The sequence below is a fragment of the Phoca vitulina genome, unplaced genomic scaffold (assembly GCF_004348235.1).
Source record: "Phoca vitulina isolate PV1807 unplaced genomic scaffold, GSC_HSeal_1.0 scaffold33, whole genome shotgun sequence".
Taxonomy (NCBI): Eukaryota; Metazoa; Chordata; class Mammalia; order Carnivora; family Phocidae; genus Phoca; species Phoca vitulina.
In genome coordinates this window covers 20,136,254-20,153,831 of record NW_022589736.1, presented here as the reverse complement: position 1 = coordinate 20,153,831, position 17,578 = coordinate 20,136,254, and the positions used below count along the sequence as shown (strand labels likewise).

At 37.7% G+C, this 17,578-nt stretch overlaps 1 protein-coding gene across 1 annotated transcript in view; it reads right to left on the bottom strand.

Moving 5' to 3' along the window:
* Window positions 1-17,578, bottom strand: part of MALRD1 (MAM and LDL receptor class A domain containing 1) — an 803,589-nt gene that overhangs the window by 539,695 nt on the left and 246,316 nt on the right. Inside the window, exon 20 of the mRNA XM_032425534.1 lies at window positions 11,396-11,483. Coding sequence (XP_032281425.1) covers window positions 11,396-11,483 — 88 coding nt within the window. The remainder of the gene's footprint in view (window positions 1-11,395; window positions 11,484-17,578) is intronic.

Here is a 17,578-nt window from a genome sequence, read left to right as displayed (position 1 = left end):
AAACAAATGAAAATAAAAACACAACTGTTCAAAATCTTTGGGATGCAGCAAAGACAGTCCTGAGAGGAAAGTATATAGCAATACAAGCCTTTCTCAAGAAACAAGAAAGGTCTCAAATACACAACTTAACCCTACACCTAAAGGAGCTGGAGAGAGAACAGCAAATAAAGCCTAAACCCAGCAGGAGAAGAGAAATAATAAAGATCAGAGCAGAAATCAATGAAATAGAAACCAATTACAGTGGAACAGAAAAATGAAACTAGGAGCTGGTTCTTTGAAAGAATTAATAAGACTGATAAACCCCCGGCGAGACTTATCAAAAAGAAAAGAGAAAGGACCCAAATAAATAAAATCATGAATGAAAGAGGAGAGATCACAACCAACACCAAAGAAATACAAACAATTATAAGAACATATTATGAGCAACTATATGCCAGGAAGTTAGACAATCTGGAAGAAATGGATGCTTTCTTAGAGATGTATAAACTACCAAAACTGAACCAGGAAGAAATAGAAAACCTGAACAGACCCACAACCAGTAAGGAAATTGAAGCAGTCATCAAAAATCTTCCAAAAAACAAGAGCTCAGGGCCAGATGGCTCCCCAGGGGAATTCTACCAAACATTTAAAGAAGAATTAATACCTATTCTTCTGAAAGTGTTCCAAAAAATAGAAATGGAAGGAAAACTTCCAAACTTATTTTATGCGGCCACCATTATTTTGATCCCAAAACCAAAGACCCCATCAAAAAGGAGAATTACAGACCAATATCCTTGATGAACACAGATGCAAAAATTCTCACCAAAATACTAGCCAATAGGATCTAACAGTACATTAAAAGGATTATTCACCACGATCAAGTCGGATTTATTCCTTGGCTGCAAGGTTGGTTCAACATTCACAGATCAATCAATGTGATACAATACATTGATAAAAGAAAGAACAAGATCCATATGATCCTCTCAGTAGGTGCAGAAAAAGCATCTGACAAAGTACTGCTTCCTTTCTTGATCAAAACTCTTCAGAGTATAGGGATAGAGGGTACATACCTCAATATCATAAAAGCCATCTATGAAAAACCCACAGCAAATATCATTCTCAATGGGGAAAAACTGAGAGCTTTCCTCCTAAGGTCAGGAACGCGGCAGGGATGTCCACTATCACCACTGCTATTCAACGTAGTACTAGAAGTCCTAGCCACAGCAATCAGACAACAAAAAGAAATAAAAGGCATCCAAATCGGCAAAGAAGAAGTCAAACTCTCACTCTTTGCTGATGATATGATACTTTATGTGGAACACCCAAAAGACTCCACCCCAAAACTGCTAGAACTCATACAGGAATTCAGTCAAGTGGCAGGATATAAAATCAATGCACAGAAATCAGTGGCATTCCTATACACCAACAACAAGACAGAAGAAAGAGAAATTAAGGAGTTGATCCCATTTACAATGGCACCCAAAACCATAAGATACCTAGGAATAAATTTAACCAAAGAGGCAAAGAATCTGTTCTCAGAAAACCAGAAAATACTCATGAAAGAAATTGAGGAAGACACAAAGAAATGGAAAAACGTGCCATGCTCATGGATTGGAAGAACAAATATTATGAAGATCTCAATGCTACCTAGAGCAATCTACACATTTAATGCAATCCCTATCAAAATACCATCCACTTTTTTCAAAGAAATGGAACAAATAACACTAAAATTTGTATGGAACCAGAAAAGACCCCGAATAGCCAGACGAATATTAAAAAAGAAAAGCAAAGCTGGCAGCATCACAATTCTGGACTTCAAGTTCTATTACAAAGCTGTCATCAAGACATATGGTACTGGCACAAAAACAGACACATTGATCAATGGAACAGAATAGAGAGCCCAGAAATGGACCCTCAACTCTATGGTCAACTCATCTTTGACAAAGCAGGAAAGAATGTCCAGTGGAAAAAAAAACAGTCTCTTCAACAAATGGTGTTGGGAAAATTGGACAGCCACATGCAGAAGAATGAAACTGGACCATTTCCCTACACCACACATAAAAATAGACTCAAAATGGATGAAAGACCTAAATGTGAGACAGGAGTCCATCAAAATCCTAAAGGAGAACACAGGCAACAACCTCTTTGGCCTCAGCTGCAGCAACTTCTTTCTAGAAACATCGCCAAAGGCAAGGGAAGCAAGGACAAAAATGAAATATTGGGACTTCATCAAGATAAAAAGCTTTTGCACAGCAAAAGAAACAGTCAACAAAACCAAAAGACAACCGACAAAATGGGAGAAGATATTTGCAAATGACATATCAGATAAAGGGCTAGTATCCAAAATCTATAAAGAACTTCTCAAACTCAACACCCAAAGAACAAATCAAGAATCCAATCAAGAAATGGGCAGAAGACATGAACAGACATTTTTCCAAAGAAGACATCCAAATGGACAACAGACACATGAAAAAGTGCTCAACATTGCTCGGCATCAGGGAAATCCAAATCAAAACCTCAATGAGATACCAGCTCACACCAGTCAGAATGGCTAAAATTAACAAGTTAGGAAATGACAGATGTTGGCGGGGATGCGGAAAAAGGGGAACCCTCCTACACTGTTGGTGGGAATGCAAGCTGGTGCAGCCACTCTGGAAAACAGTATGGAGGTTCCTCAAAAAGTTGAAAATAGAGCTACCCTACGACCCAGCAATTGCACTACTGGGCATTTATCCCAAAGATACAAACGTAGGGACCCAAAGGGGTACGTGCACCCCGATGTTTATAGCAGCAATGTCCACAATAGCCAAACTATGGAAACAGCCAAGATGTCCATCGACAGATGAATGGATAAAGAAGAGGTGGTATACATATACAATGGAATATTATGCAGCCATCAAAAGGAATGAAATCTTGCCTTTTGCAATGACGTGGATGGAACTGGAGGGTATTATGCTGAGCGAAATAAGTCAATCAGAGAAAGACATGTATCATATGATCTCACTGATATGAAGAATTCTTAATCTCAGGAAACAAACTGAGGGTTGCTGGAGTGGTGGGGGACTGGAGCGATGAGGTGGCTGAGTGATAGACATTGGGGAGGGTATGTGCTATGGTGAGCACTGTGAATTGTGTAAGACTGTTGAATCACAGACCTGTACCTCTGAAACAAATAATACATTATACATTAAAAAAAAAAAAAAGATAGCGGGAAGGGAAAAAAGAAGGGGGGAGAAAGGGGGGGGGGGGAGATGAACCATGAGAGACTATGAACTCTGAGAAACAAACTGAAGGTTCTAGAGGGGAGGTCGGTGGGGGGATGGGTTAGCCTGGTGATGGGTATTAGAGGGCACGTACTGAATGGAGCACTGGGGTGTTATACGCAAACAATGAATCATGGAACACTACGTCAAAAACTAATGATATAATGTATGGTGATTAACATAACATTATAAAATAAAAAAATTTTAAAAAAAAGAAGTGAGCCAGCCTTGACAGGTAAAAGGACCAGTACTCTAAAAAAGAAACTGTAAAATCTTGAAATACTTTGTCCTGTCCTCATTACTCTTATATCAGAATGAGTTCATCTTAAAACCCAAATAAGTCCAATATGTTTGTATTTGATAGCAACAGAAGAGTAAATAGAGAAAAGTATCTCTTACTCTAAAACCAAAGTTTGGAAATGGTGGTGTTGGTAACTGTCTATAAAGATAAAGTTGCAGCTGATTCCTTGACATCTGGCATGTAGAAGTAAAACAGAGACCTGAAACATGGTTATACCAAGACACAATTTGGAAACTGAGGCATGCAAAGACACAATTTGGAAACTGCAGGCTTCCTCACACATTCTCTGGCCTGTGCAGATAGTCCAGACTTTCATCTCAAGAGGATGAAAGTCAACTTGTTCTACTCTGCAATGACTTCAAACAGTATTTCCTAAAGTATCATCATACTCTCAACTCAGGTGATACTAGAAATTACTTCATGCAGTATATAGATTTTATTATATTTTTAATTATGAGTTTTGAACAATTTTAAGAGTGAAATATATATAGAACAATATGCCCATCTTAGTCATTTTGGGCTGCTATACCAAGATACCATAGACTGGGTGGCTTAAACAACAAATTCCTCAGAGTTCTGGAGGCTGAAAGTCCAAAATTAGGGTACAGCATGGTTGGGTTCCTGGTGAGGGCTCTCCCCCTGGTTATGAACTCTCTGGCCTTCCCTTGGTGCATTCATGCAGAGAGAGATCTCATGTCTCTTCCTCTACTCATAAGAGCTCTAATCCCATCAGGGGGGCAGCACCTTCATGACCTACTCTAGCCCCAATTAACTCTAAAAGGCCCCACCTCCAAATACCATCAATCACACTGGGTGTGGGGGCTTCAACATATGACTATTGTGAGGACATAAACATTCAGTCCATTGCAAAGGTTATGACAGTTATTTTTAACCTTAAAAGGCTGGAGTTGAGAGCAATGATAAAGTCTCTTTAAACAAACAAACAAACAAAAAAGCTTTGCATATTAAACAAAATTGCAAAGGTGAAATGTAGATGACTGAAATTTACACTCACTAAGAAGCAGAGATTAGTTTTGTTAATCTGATCTTCTTCCACCTCCCTAAGCCACAGGGAAACCAACTCACCCGCGAACCTGTCATCCTAAGTACATGACTCAGGCACCAGATGGACTCAATGTTCTAACTTCTTGCTCTGTGAATTCTTGTAGCAAATATACTTCATGCTACCCTAATACAATCTTTCTGATGAAAGAGAATTTGTTTCATACTAGACTTCACTCCCTACAGCCATTCCTGCATGGGTAATTAAGAAAATAAAACCAGTATTTTAACACCTCTAGTCCTTGATAAATTATCACCAGCTTCAACACATCATAACTGTGTGAACTGCTTGACTGATATGCCCGGTTGTTGTTCACCTACCTCCAGGTAATAATGTCTATGTTTTTCCTGTGACTTCTGATATTAAGAGATACATTTAATTGAAAAATCTAAAAGTCTACTTGAAGTTGAAATATAATCGATCTTCAGACAATTGAAAAATCTAAAATATTTCCAGAGGAAAAGTGTACATTTTTCCAATGGCACTGAATACAACAATATAGCCATACTCACAAGGTAAAACAACTACATTCAGCATAAATGTACTGAATGTCTGTATTAGGTCTCCTTTCCAGAAAAGTAGGTTTTACTAAAACTTAGCTATTCTTTGGATATGATTTATAACAACTATGTGATACAGCTATTTGCCACATATTATGCAATGCCTTTTCCTCTGTCCCCAGTAACAAATCAGCTCTTTTTGAAACATTTTTGCTTTAACTCATGCATTCAATTAAATTTTCTAGGTGGCACAAAGTATTTTCCAACTTTACAAACATTGTATCATATATGAAAGTGACTACAAGCAGACTGACGTAGCAGTTGAACAATTTTCAAGCTAAACTCTAAGTATTTTAACAGCCTTATCTATTTTTGGTATTTAGCATTTCTCTCAAGATGACAAAATGAAGTTTTAACTTTAAAATAGGTTAAAATTACTTACTTGTCCAATTTTATTTTCTAGAAACACAATAAAAATACTAAGTTGAATGGACCACAAGCTTTCGCCAATTTTTTTCCTATATATTTGCTATTATTTTCTATATATTTCCATATATTGCTAACATTCCTATATATTTCCACTATTTGGCAAGACTAAACCAAACATGCTGAAACCAGAATATTTAAGACTGCCATCCTGAGTCTCAAATTTCTCCATTTTTGCTTTGAAGTCTTTTATTAAACTGTAAATATTTCCAATAATTTGCATTTTTTTCAGAGTCTATATTTCCTTTAGAAAAATATGGAAGAAAGACCTTAAAATGAAACACTTTTATGGAGTGTATTATTCTTAGACAAATATAACAGACACACCAAACAGTTTAAAATTATAAAGTAAAAAGCTGCAAGTGAGATGTTAAAAATGAAGACAAAAGTACCCAAACTTTTCCCCTTGTCTTTTCACTCACACTGAAACAAATCCTCTTTGCAGAAAGAAGGGTCACTTGAACAAGCATTTATACATAAAGCTGCTTTGACATTGAGGTTAATGAGGAGGGATGCCAAAAATTCAATCAGCTCAGTCAGTTTAACAATGACAACAACAAAAACCATTCAGCGGGTGGAGGAGCACATCATAAAAATTATTCTTAAGCATCCTATAAATAGTTACCGTATTTTCTCAATTTTGAGCCATCATCAGTTGCAAGATATGCCACTGACTTCGTAACAACTTTCTTGAAAATAATGAAACACTAATATCTTGGGATACTGATATTCATTCTAATAATTGATATTTCTAGCAAGTAGTAATTCTGATATTGTTGAATTCTGAATTTTTAAAATAGGATGAAAAGCACTTAGGCAATTTTTTTTCATTTGCACACAGTATGTTGTGATGCCTGTAGTTAATGATTTTAGTTTTACAAATTACCCAGCTATCTCACAAATAATGCTTGAGGCAAGAAAGAAACTGTCATATGTGTCCTGCTGAAGGGAACATTCTTCTTGCTTTTCTCATGTAGTTTGGAGAAAGAATAATGAAAAACAGGTATTTCCTTTGGGATACTTATTTTTAAATCTAAATATTGCCTGGCAACAATTCTTACTTAATAATCTACTCTGATGATCTGATTCAAAGTGAGGGGATTTGACTTTGCCACTATCCTCCATTACTGTCTACTCTGGGAATGAGCAACATCATTATATACGGATGCAAAGAAATCATAGGATTCTCCTGCATGGTTAAGTTTGTCTACTTTCCCTAGAAATGCAATTAATCTTGCCTAAAAAGTCTTGCCTGGATTAGTTTTAAAAGAAGAATCTATATTCATCAAGATATTGAAACAAAGAAGGTACAATCCATAACAGAGAATGGATTTGAAAATTAAGTTAGAAACAGCCGGAAGTGAGAAAATGAGAGAGTTGACCTAGAAGAGCAAATAATGATGTTGTAGGAAAAAGTGAAAGGAAACTAAGCTCATGGCATATATACTATTGGGGGAAAATTAATGAAAGCTTGCAGTTAAAAGGTTACCATTCGAGTCAACACTGTTTTGAACTAAGGTAACAATGGAAAAAACAGAAGAGATGTGAGAAATATTTTGGAGTTGGAGTCAGCAAGTTTTGCAAGCAGGCAATTTTAAGGGGAAAGTGAAAGAATACCGTGGAATTTCAATCCTGGATTGCTAGAGAATAGTGAGGTCATAAAAAGGAACAAGGAATGAGGGAAAAAAAGGCTGATTTTGAGGGAATAGGTAAAAATGAAATAAATGACTCCTTATGGTCACTTAGCATAAAAGTTACAGGTAATGTGCCAATGCACACTTTGGAGATTAGGTCAATATTTTGCATCTGTAATTTTTTAAGTTTTTGTATGTATGTATTTTTTAAGTTTTTGTTTTATTAGCCAAGGAAGAAAAATGCTGTAGATAAATTATCAGTTTATATTGGAAACAAATCAATGTCTGTAAGGGTATCTACATGGGCTGGTCCCATTTCAACTAACAGAAGAAAAAAAAAAACTGACTGGTAATCGTCAAGAGCAATATTTTTATTGAAAGCCGAATTTTTATTTTTATTTTCATCTTATGGCAAGATGCCACCAAACTCCTTTAAGAAACCTATAGTTTCAACAGGCTCTGTGGTTTCAACCCAGTGTTTCTTTTGTTACGAAGCCAACATTAAAACCACACAGTTCAGGCAGTTTTTAAAATTCCATATTTTTCTCCAAAACTTGAACCAGAAAATTGGGACTAATGGTCTGTAACTGATACTTCACATCTCTGCCTCTGGGTCTGGCCACTCTTCTCTCTCTCCTTTGGAACCACCAGCCATAGAATGTGAGTAGCAAGATAACTGGAGTAGCAACAGTATCCCTTGTGTTCCCTTTCTATATTCTTTTATGGTCTTCTCTGCCCCTCGGGTCATGGTGATGATCCCTAAGCTCAAAGTGGGGGGCGATTTGGGAAAAACCCTGGGCACTGAAATCACACATACTTAGGTGAAACTCTCATTCTTTCCCTCAACTATGTATTTTCATCTTTCCATTTAATTTTTCCCATCTATAAAGTAGAATATGTATTCTCTTCCTTGTGAGGTTAGTGTATTTGATGAGCGGTATGATAGTGGTTAACACTGTGGTCCTAAGAAGCAGACATAATTTGTCACTTTTTCGCTAGGTAGCCTTGGGCAAGTTGTCCCCCTCTCAGCTTGCTCCATAAAATTGGGATAACAAAGATATCAATCCTATCCAACATTTAAGATATCTTCACTGGCAATAGACTAGACATTATTCTAGACTCAAAAGGTTAGAGGATTGGGGCACCTAAGTGGCTTAGTCAGTTAAGTGACCAAGTCTTGATTTAGGCTCAGGTCGTGATTTCAGGGTTGTGAGATCGAGCCCCACGTGGGGATCCATGCTGGATGTGGAGCCTGCTTAAGATTCTCTCTCTCTCCCTCCCCATCTGCCCCTCCCCCCAGCCATTTGCAGGTGCATGTGTATGCATGTGTGCACTCTCTCCCTAAAAAAATAAAAATAAAATATTAGAGGATTATATAAGATGGTACATATGAGTGGTAAATGGCATTAATGTACCATTTATATGTACCTTAATATCTAATAAGGACTTTCTGTATTCCCTACTCTTGCCAAGCTTCTTGTCTGTTAAGAATGCTTCCCTACCCCTTGTTAGGCTTGATCATATGACTTGTTCTGACCAACTGACATGAGCAGACATACACATACCATGTCCCCACAGAAGCTTTAAGTGTGCTTTCTTTTTCCACCCTGCTACTTGACAACAAAATATGTCAGGTAAGACCTTCATCCTTTAGCTTTGGTCCCACATAAACAGGAAAGAAGGAACAGAAATACACAGCTTGAAGCTCTATAGAATTAAAAAGAGCTATGGACAAGAAACACGTACTTTTGCCATTATTGTTCTCTGCCCACCCACATGCTTGAGAGCAAGAAATAAATGCTTGAATTTATAAGCCACTGAGGTTTGGCTTTCAACAAAAGGTAGCCTATGACGGTGTCCTGCATATAAAAATAATACTTGAGCAATAATAATAAACTAAAATATATATCAAAAGTATATAAAACACTTCAAAAGATACAGGCATCTCTCCATCTATGTACCCATTTATCCAACAAATGTTAATATTGAGTAATATTATGTGCCAGATACTGTTTAAGCTCCTGGAGATAAGACAGCGATCAGATAAAATCCCCGGTTGCCATGCAGCTAACATTATTGTTGGGGAAAACAGAAATAGAACCATAAGGGTGACAGGCGTTGTAGAGAAAAATAACACAGGGGAAGGAGAAAGAAAATGTCAACAAAGAGACTCTGTGTGTGTGTGTGTGTGTGTGTGTGTGTGTGTGTGTGTGTGTAGTGTTCAGAGAAGTCTCTACTACTGAAAAAAATTTAGAGCAGATCAGAAAGAAGTAAGAAAGGGAGTCAAGTGCCTATCTGGGGGAAGCACATGTCGGGATGAGGGACAAGAAGGTGTAGAAGCCCTGAGGCATAAGTGGGTTGGAGTATTTAAGGATTAGCTGAGAGGCCTTGTAGTTAAGAGAAGTCAAGTAGAGCCCCAGGCGTGGCAGGTGAAGTCCGGGAGGTACGAGGGCACCAGGCATGCATGCCTTGGAAGTTACTGTAGAATTGGCTTTTGCTCTCAATGAAAGAGGATATCATAGAAAGACTCTGATGACAGGAAGACATGATCTTTTATCTAAGTTTGAAAAAGATCATTCTGCCCGCTGTTCGAGAACAGATTATATTCTCAAGTGTAGAAGCAGAGATCATTTAAAAGGCAACTATAATAATCCATGCAGACACAGTGGTGGCTTGGACCAAAGTAGTTGACTCTGGATATATCTGCAGCTAGTGGCAACCCAGATTTGTTCATAAAAAATACACAAATAGAAATAAACTGTCATTTATGAGATAGGGAGGCACAGAAGAATGGCAAGATCAGAAGGACAATTAGTAACCAAGAATTCACTTGTAGCCAGCAAGAGATAAGGGTAAACTTGTTGAATTCTGATTTCCTTATGGCTGGCCTTGTCCAGAGAGAGATTTGGTTTTCTGCAGAGTTCTTTGGAAACCACTACACAGAGTGGTTAAGGGAATTAATCCTGCCAGGATGACGAGGTGGAGGATGAGAGCTGAGTCTCATAACTACAATGAACAGAACTGGAGTCCAGCCCTGAATATGTCCAGGGAGGGGCTGGTGCTCTTGTGACCAATAACACTACAGTGATGGGGTGGGGCTGGAGGTTAAGTTTTCAGCACTTGAGAGTGCTCTCTAGATGGATTATTGCAATTGATTTTTTTTTTAAGATTTTATTTATTTATTTGACAGAGAGAGACACAGAGAGAAAGGGAACACAAGCACGGGGAGTGAGAGAGGGAGAAGCAGGCTCCCCACTGAGCAGGGAGCCTGATGCGGGGCTCGATGTGGGGCTTGATCCCAGTACCCTGGGATCATAACCTGAGCCGATGGCAGACACTTAAGGACTGAGCCACCCAGGCGCCCCTGCAATTGATTTTTAAATTACTCTGCCTCTGATCTCTTCAGGAAGGAAGCTGTGCTCCCCCCTTGCTGTGCAATTTAAGAGCCTCCAGCCTCAGAGCCCAAGAGCTTGATAACCAGTCCTATTAGATTGCTACATACTGCCTGGAAGGCACTTTGCCTGGGGTGTTTGTTTTAGTTTTATCTTAGTTTACTGTAGGCTTGTTTTAGGTTATTTCCCTTCATTATCTCTGAGATGTCTACCAGACATCTAAGTTGAGATGTTCATTAGGTAGTTAGTACCTAAGTCTGGATTTCAGGGTAAAGGTTGAGAATGCAAATATAAATCTGGAAAATATATATTTGGTTTTTTTTTTTTAATAAAAGAAATGTGTAACAAAGAGAAGAAATGGTTGATAACAATCCTTAGGAATATTTAGTGTTGCTTGACAGGAAAACATCTCTGAAGGTAATGGAAAGATTAATACACTCTCCAAAACAATGTAATTATAAGGCAACCAATTTGGTTATTATAACCTCTCAAATATAATGGAATTATGGTTTAATTTCAGACATGATTTCCTAATATTTTCCACATGATGAGACAGAGGCACAGCTGATTCAAACCTCTCTACTATGTTTGCAAAGATATTAAGACTAATTACTAGCAAAGATGCACAATCATCTCTCCCAGGGTTAATATACTAGTAGAATAGAAGTAAGGGTATTTTTAGAATATTGTGGAAATGAAATATTGATTTTCTCAACAGCTGTTTTTTTCGAGTAAACAGGTTTGAAAATACTCATATATTAAAATATTCGTCCTTACCAGGGTAGAGGGCACAGCCCATGAATGACAAATCATCGATTGCAATGTCTCCAGTAAAGCCATCTCCTACTGAAGCCTCCACCAAAATCTAAGAAAAATACAAGAAATCTGTTGATACTGTGAAGGACATTAATTTATGGAAACTCACGGTAGAAAAAAAAATCAGAATTTATTTAAAGAGAAATTTCTTCTGAACCATTAAAAAAAATACTTTCCAGTAGTGTCCCTAAATAGGCATCTTATCGCTACCTAGATAATTCCAGTAACAGGAAGCTCCATTCCTTAGTGGGCCCATTAGAACCGCGAAGCCCATTGTGTTTCTAGTGATTTTCTGAAACTGTAATAGATCAGATTTATATCTACTTCCCTATAATTTTCAACCTTTAGTTCTAGACTCACCCCATTTTTTTCTTTCCTGATCCTTTGAGTATCTGAAGGCAAATCATCATCTCTTTTTCCCACATTTGCCCAAGGAGTTCATCTGTTTCCAAGGTTAAACCCCCTCACTGTTCAAGAAATTCAATTTGTGGGCAGAGGTACTTGCCAGAATGCACATTTTTAAGAGCTTTAGAATTTTTCTCACACTGACCTTATTCTGTAACACTTTATGAAACTGGCTAATCGTTATTAGATCTCCTTCAGAACTGCATTAATCACAGCAAATTCTGATGACATCTGTGCGGTTCCACAAGCAGCAATTCCACCAAACCTCCAGGAAAACATGAAATACTGACAAACCACTACAGTATATGGCAGATTGTGATTAGGCCTGAAATTTACTATAATAGAATTAATCATGATAAATTATTTTAATACTTATGCAAATACACTGCATACTGAATAGGAATCCTGCTATAATTTAATAATGAAGAACTTCAAGCAAACTTGAAAAACACATTCTGTTTTCTCACTATTATATGAATATATGTTTCTGTTGCATTTTTCCTCACAAATGCTATATGGGGGAGTTGAAATTTTATTTCATTTTTTTTTTTAATTCTTAGCTTCTATTCAAACTTGTCTCACACATTATTTATGGATGTCTTAGTTGGAGGGAAGTTTTAAAAAGATCAAATTCCTGACCTCAAACCTCTTGACATCTTCCCCAACTTCCTAGTCTTTCTTGAGAACTACCAGAGTTTTCTCCATAATTTGTCAGTAAGGAAATTAATCAATGTGGGAAAGGTTTATGTGCCTAACCAATGGGCGAATGTAACCCACCTAATATTGCCAGAGGAACATTTAGGAACCAGTACTATGCAGGAAGTGTCCTAGTGCTTTATAATGGATCTCTCCAAATATAAAATGCACCCTTTGTTTCTCCACTATCATGAATGAAAGAAACATTATAGGCAGCGAAAACAAAAATGCAGAAAGTCTACTCAGTAGAAAATCATATAATTATTCTAATAAACAAAAAACCAGCAGTCAGAATTTGGCAGAACACACTGAAAGAAAATATTATTTTTGTTCTATTAAAACAAAAAAAGACTACAGCTGGGCAATCAAGAGGGAAAAGACATACACAAAGATTATTAATTAATTCCCTGGATCAATAGGTCTATCCCACTGCAGTACAATGCAGGACATGCTAACAAAGGCTGAGAAGATGTAAGAAAAAGGAAAAATTAGGGAAAATAAGAAGAAACACTACTAACTTTGCTGCATTGCTCATGATCATATTAGTTTATGAATGAGGAAGGATAGAAAATGATATCAAAATTCCAAAGTTTATGAAAAGCACAGTTCTTGTGCATATAAATATCTGTAAGCTAACTTTGGGGACATATACATACATAGCTCCACTTGAGAGTGTGGGCCCAACTGTTTCAGAGTATTCCTTTTGTTGTCATTATGTAATCACAAATCTAAGAAATGGCCATTTGTGAAAATTATGCATTTTCGCATTTGTGGGCCACACCAGGTAAGCAGCACCTCTGAGTGGATGCTGTTTGCAAAAGCTTGTTTCTATTGGAGTTCACTGCATATTACACGAGAAGCATTTTCACAGTGCTTGTATCAGCATTAGGTGCCAAGAAGAAGACAAAAAAATAATCTGAGGCAGAAGACAGTTGGGTCTTGTGTTAAGACACAATTTAATCATAATTTTTACCAAAATCGATTCAATTTCCTAACCCTCTAAATGTTAACATTGTTGAGAATAAACGATAGCTTCAAGTTGAAATACTAAAAATGTTAGTTTGTATGTATATCTGTAGTCTCAGCCTCTTTCAAATATTTAATTAAGCCAGCCATTAAAAAAAAAAAAACCTACTTGATAACAAATCACATCTTGAGAAAAAGTTATGAATGTTCAGGTTTAATTCTACATTTGCCTTTGCCCTATATTTAAATGTGGTCTTGTAAAAAGCTTTCCATATTAGCCTGAGAAACTAGTCCTAAGAAAAAAGTCACACACACAAAAAAAGAACAAACCCAAGCATCCCTATTCCTGGAAAATTCACTTTCATTTCTGATGTTTTTCCCCAGAAAAAAATGGGAGGATGTTAAAACACAAACATTATTGTATGCAGGGCAGTATTGCCATTCTGGAAATTAGAGAAGCCACATTTTACTCTTAAGTGCCATTAGTACCTTACTGAATTACTTAAAGGGCAATTGGAAATTCCAGTTTGGTCTAAATGACCTGCATTATCTGTAGAGGCCAATTCTACCTACATTAGAACTATCACTGGCTTGGAAATTTTGTAAAGTAAGCCAGTGCTTCTAAGTTGTTCTTTTCATGGGCTGCCACATCTAGATGCTCCAACTAAAGATAGAGTAGCCTTGTAAACTACATTGCAACTTTTAGTTCTAATATAACCAAAGACTCAACTATTAATAAGGGTCTCAAGACTTGCCTGAACTCATTTGTCTCTATATTTAGGAAGTTCTGAATTATTGGCCAAGCATTTTAATTAATCTGGAAACTCCCATTATCGTATATATGTAAGACACAATTTAATCATAATTTCACTAAAATAGCTTCAATTTCCTAACATATATATGTATATATGTGTGAATTAACTCATAGTAAAGAAAAAAATGGTATTAACTCAACCTGCCACTTACTACTTTAACCATCCCATGTTTGTAAAAGAATACAAAATTCAAACATAATATATTGATTTTTAATATAATGCATCTTCAGAAAGATTTGAAATGACTTCTTCTTAAGATTAAAAAAAAACAACAACTAAAAAACCTATACTCAATGTGGAGCAGCTACGACTCCAATGAATTGCTGATGGGAATCTAAAATGGTGCAGCCACTTTGGAAAATGGTTTGGCAGTTTCTTATAAAATTAAACATAGGGATATTTTGGAAAGATGGCGGAGGAGTAGGAGACCTGGATTTCGTCTGGTCTCAGGAATTCAGCTGGATAGGGATCAAACCATTCTGAACACCTACAAACTCAACAGGAGATTGAAGAAAAGAATAACAACAACTCTCTGAACAGAAAAGCGACCACTTTCTGGAAGGTAGGACTTGTGGAGAAGTGAATCCAAGGTGATATTCGGGAGGATAGACAGCGGGGGAGGGGGCCTCCACCAGCCACTTCTGGCAAGTGATAGAGCCGCGGACCACAAAATCGGAAATTTTAGAAGTCTGCTCCCGTGAGGGAGTCACTCCAGTGGCTAAGCAGGGGGTGGAACCCTCGCGGGACAGTGTGGTCTCAGGACCCTCGGGGTCACAGGAAGACCGGGGGTGTCTGAGTGCGGCAGAGCTCCCAGGTATTGGAGCAGGGAAGCCGGCTGCAGACACGGAGCAGAGGCGTGGGCTCTCAGCTTGGGGTTGCCATAAACTGTGATCCGCGGCACAGTTGGGCCACTGCTCCTCCAGCAGGGACCCAACAAGTGGCAGATCCGGGGAGACTCCCCTTCCTCCCCTGGGAGGAGCAGCGCGGGAGCGCACTGCAGGGATCTGCTGGGTTTGGAGACTCCACATGGGGTCGGGTGCCAGAGACAGAAATGCTTGGTCACAGGCCGGGTGAGCATGGAATGCGGCCAGAGACCAGGGAGATGGGAGTGACTGACTGCTTTTCTCTGGGAGCTCACTGAGGAGTGGGACCCCGAGTTCTCGGCTCCTCCAGGGTGGAGACTGTGAGATTGGCATTTTCACTCTCGACCTCCAAAGCTGTATGGAAAGCTTGCAGCAAACCAAAGCTCCCGAGAGCAAACCCAAGCAGATTACTTAGCCTGGACTGGCAAGGGTGGGGCAATTCCGCTTCTGGCAAAGATGTTTGGGAACCAAGGCAACAGGCCCCTCCCCCAGAAGATCAGCAAGAACAGCCAGCCAAGACCAAGTTTACCGATCAATGAGAACGGCAGAACTCCAGCGCTAGGGGAATAATGCACAGAGAATCCATGGCTTTTTTCCCAAGATTCTTTAGTCTTACAAAGTTAATTTTTTTTAACTGTTTTTTTTTTTTAATTTTTCTTTTTCCCTTTTTCAACCAACATCTTATCAATCCCTTTTTTAAAAAATTTTTATTTTTCATTTTTAGAGTCATATTCTATCCCTTCATAGTAGTTACCCTTATTTTTGGCATATATATATAAGTTGTTCACTCTTTAAAATTTTGAGATAGTTTCTTCTAACAGATCAAAATATACCCTAAATCTCTAGTGTATGGTTTTGTTCTACTCTCCTGCTTGATCACATTCTCTCCCTTTATTTTTTTCTTTTTTTTTTTAAATCCTGTTCTTTCTTTTTTCAAACAACTTAAATTTTTTATAATTTTCACCTTTACAGTCATATTCTATTCCTTCATCATATCAACCCTTATTTTTGTACATATATAAGTTTTCCTTTCTTTAAAATTTAGGGAGGCACTTTCCTCTAACAGACCAAAATACACCAAAAATCTAGTGTGTGGCACTGGTCTATGCACCAGCCTGATCATATTTGATCATATTCTGGTTTTTTCTGTTTTGTTCTGTTTTTGTTTTTATCTTTTTTCTTTTTTTTTTCTTTTTCTTTTTTCTTTCTTTCCCTTTCTTTTCCCTGGGCTTCAGGTCTTTTCTGATGTGTTTAGAGTATATTTTCTGGGGACATTATTACCCTGTTACCATTTGTTCTCTCATTCATCTATTCTCCTCTGGACAAAATGACAAGATGGAAAAAATCACCTCAACAAAAAGAACAAGAGGTAGTACCGACTGCCAGGGACCTACTCAATACGGACATTAGTACGATGTCAGATCTAGAGTTCAGAATCATCACTTTAAAGATACTAGCTTGGCTTGAAAAAAGCATGGAAGTTATTAGAGAAACCCTTCCTGGAGAAATAAAAGAACTAAAATCTAACCAAGTCGAAATCAAAAAGGCTATTAATGGGGTGTAATCAAAAATGAGGGCGCTAACTGCTAGGATAAATGAGGCAGAAGAAAGAATTAGTGATATAGAAGACCAAATGATCAAAAAAAAGAAGCTGAGAAAAAGAGAAATAAACAACTACTGGATCACGAGGGCAGAGTTTGAGAGATAAGCGATACTATAAGACGAAAAAACATTAGAATAATTGGGATCCCAGAAGAAGAAGAAAGAGAGAGAGGGGCAGAAGGTATATTGGAGCAAATTAGAGCAGAGAACTTCCAAATTTGGGGAAGGAAACAGGCATCAAAATCCAGAAAGCACAGAGAACCCCTCTCAAAATCAATAAAAATACGTCAACACCCCAACATCTAATAGAAAACTTATGAGTCTCAGAGACAAAGAGAAAATCCTGAAAGCAGCTCGGAACAAGAGATCTGTAACCTACAATGGCAGAAACATTAGATTGGCAACAGACCTATCCACAGAGACCTGGCAGGCAGAAAGGACTGGCATGATATATTCAGAGCACTAAATGAGAAAAATATGCAGCCAAGAATACTATATCAGGCTAGGCTGTCATTGAAAATAGAAGGAGAGATAAAAAGCTTCCAAGACAAACAAAACCTAAAAGAATTTGCAAACACGAAACCAGTCCTACAAAAAATATTGAAAAGGGTCCTCTAAGCAAAGAGAGAGCCTAAAAGCAACATAGACCATAAAGAAACACAGACAATATACAGTAACAGTCACCTTACAGGCAATACAATGGCACTAAATTCATATCTTTCAGTAGTTACCCTGAATGTAAATGGGCTAAATGCCCCAATCAAAAGACACCCAGGAAAAAAAAAAAAAAAAAAAAC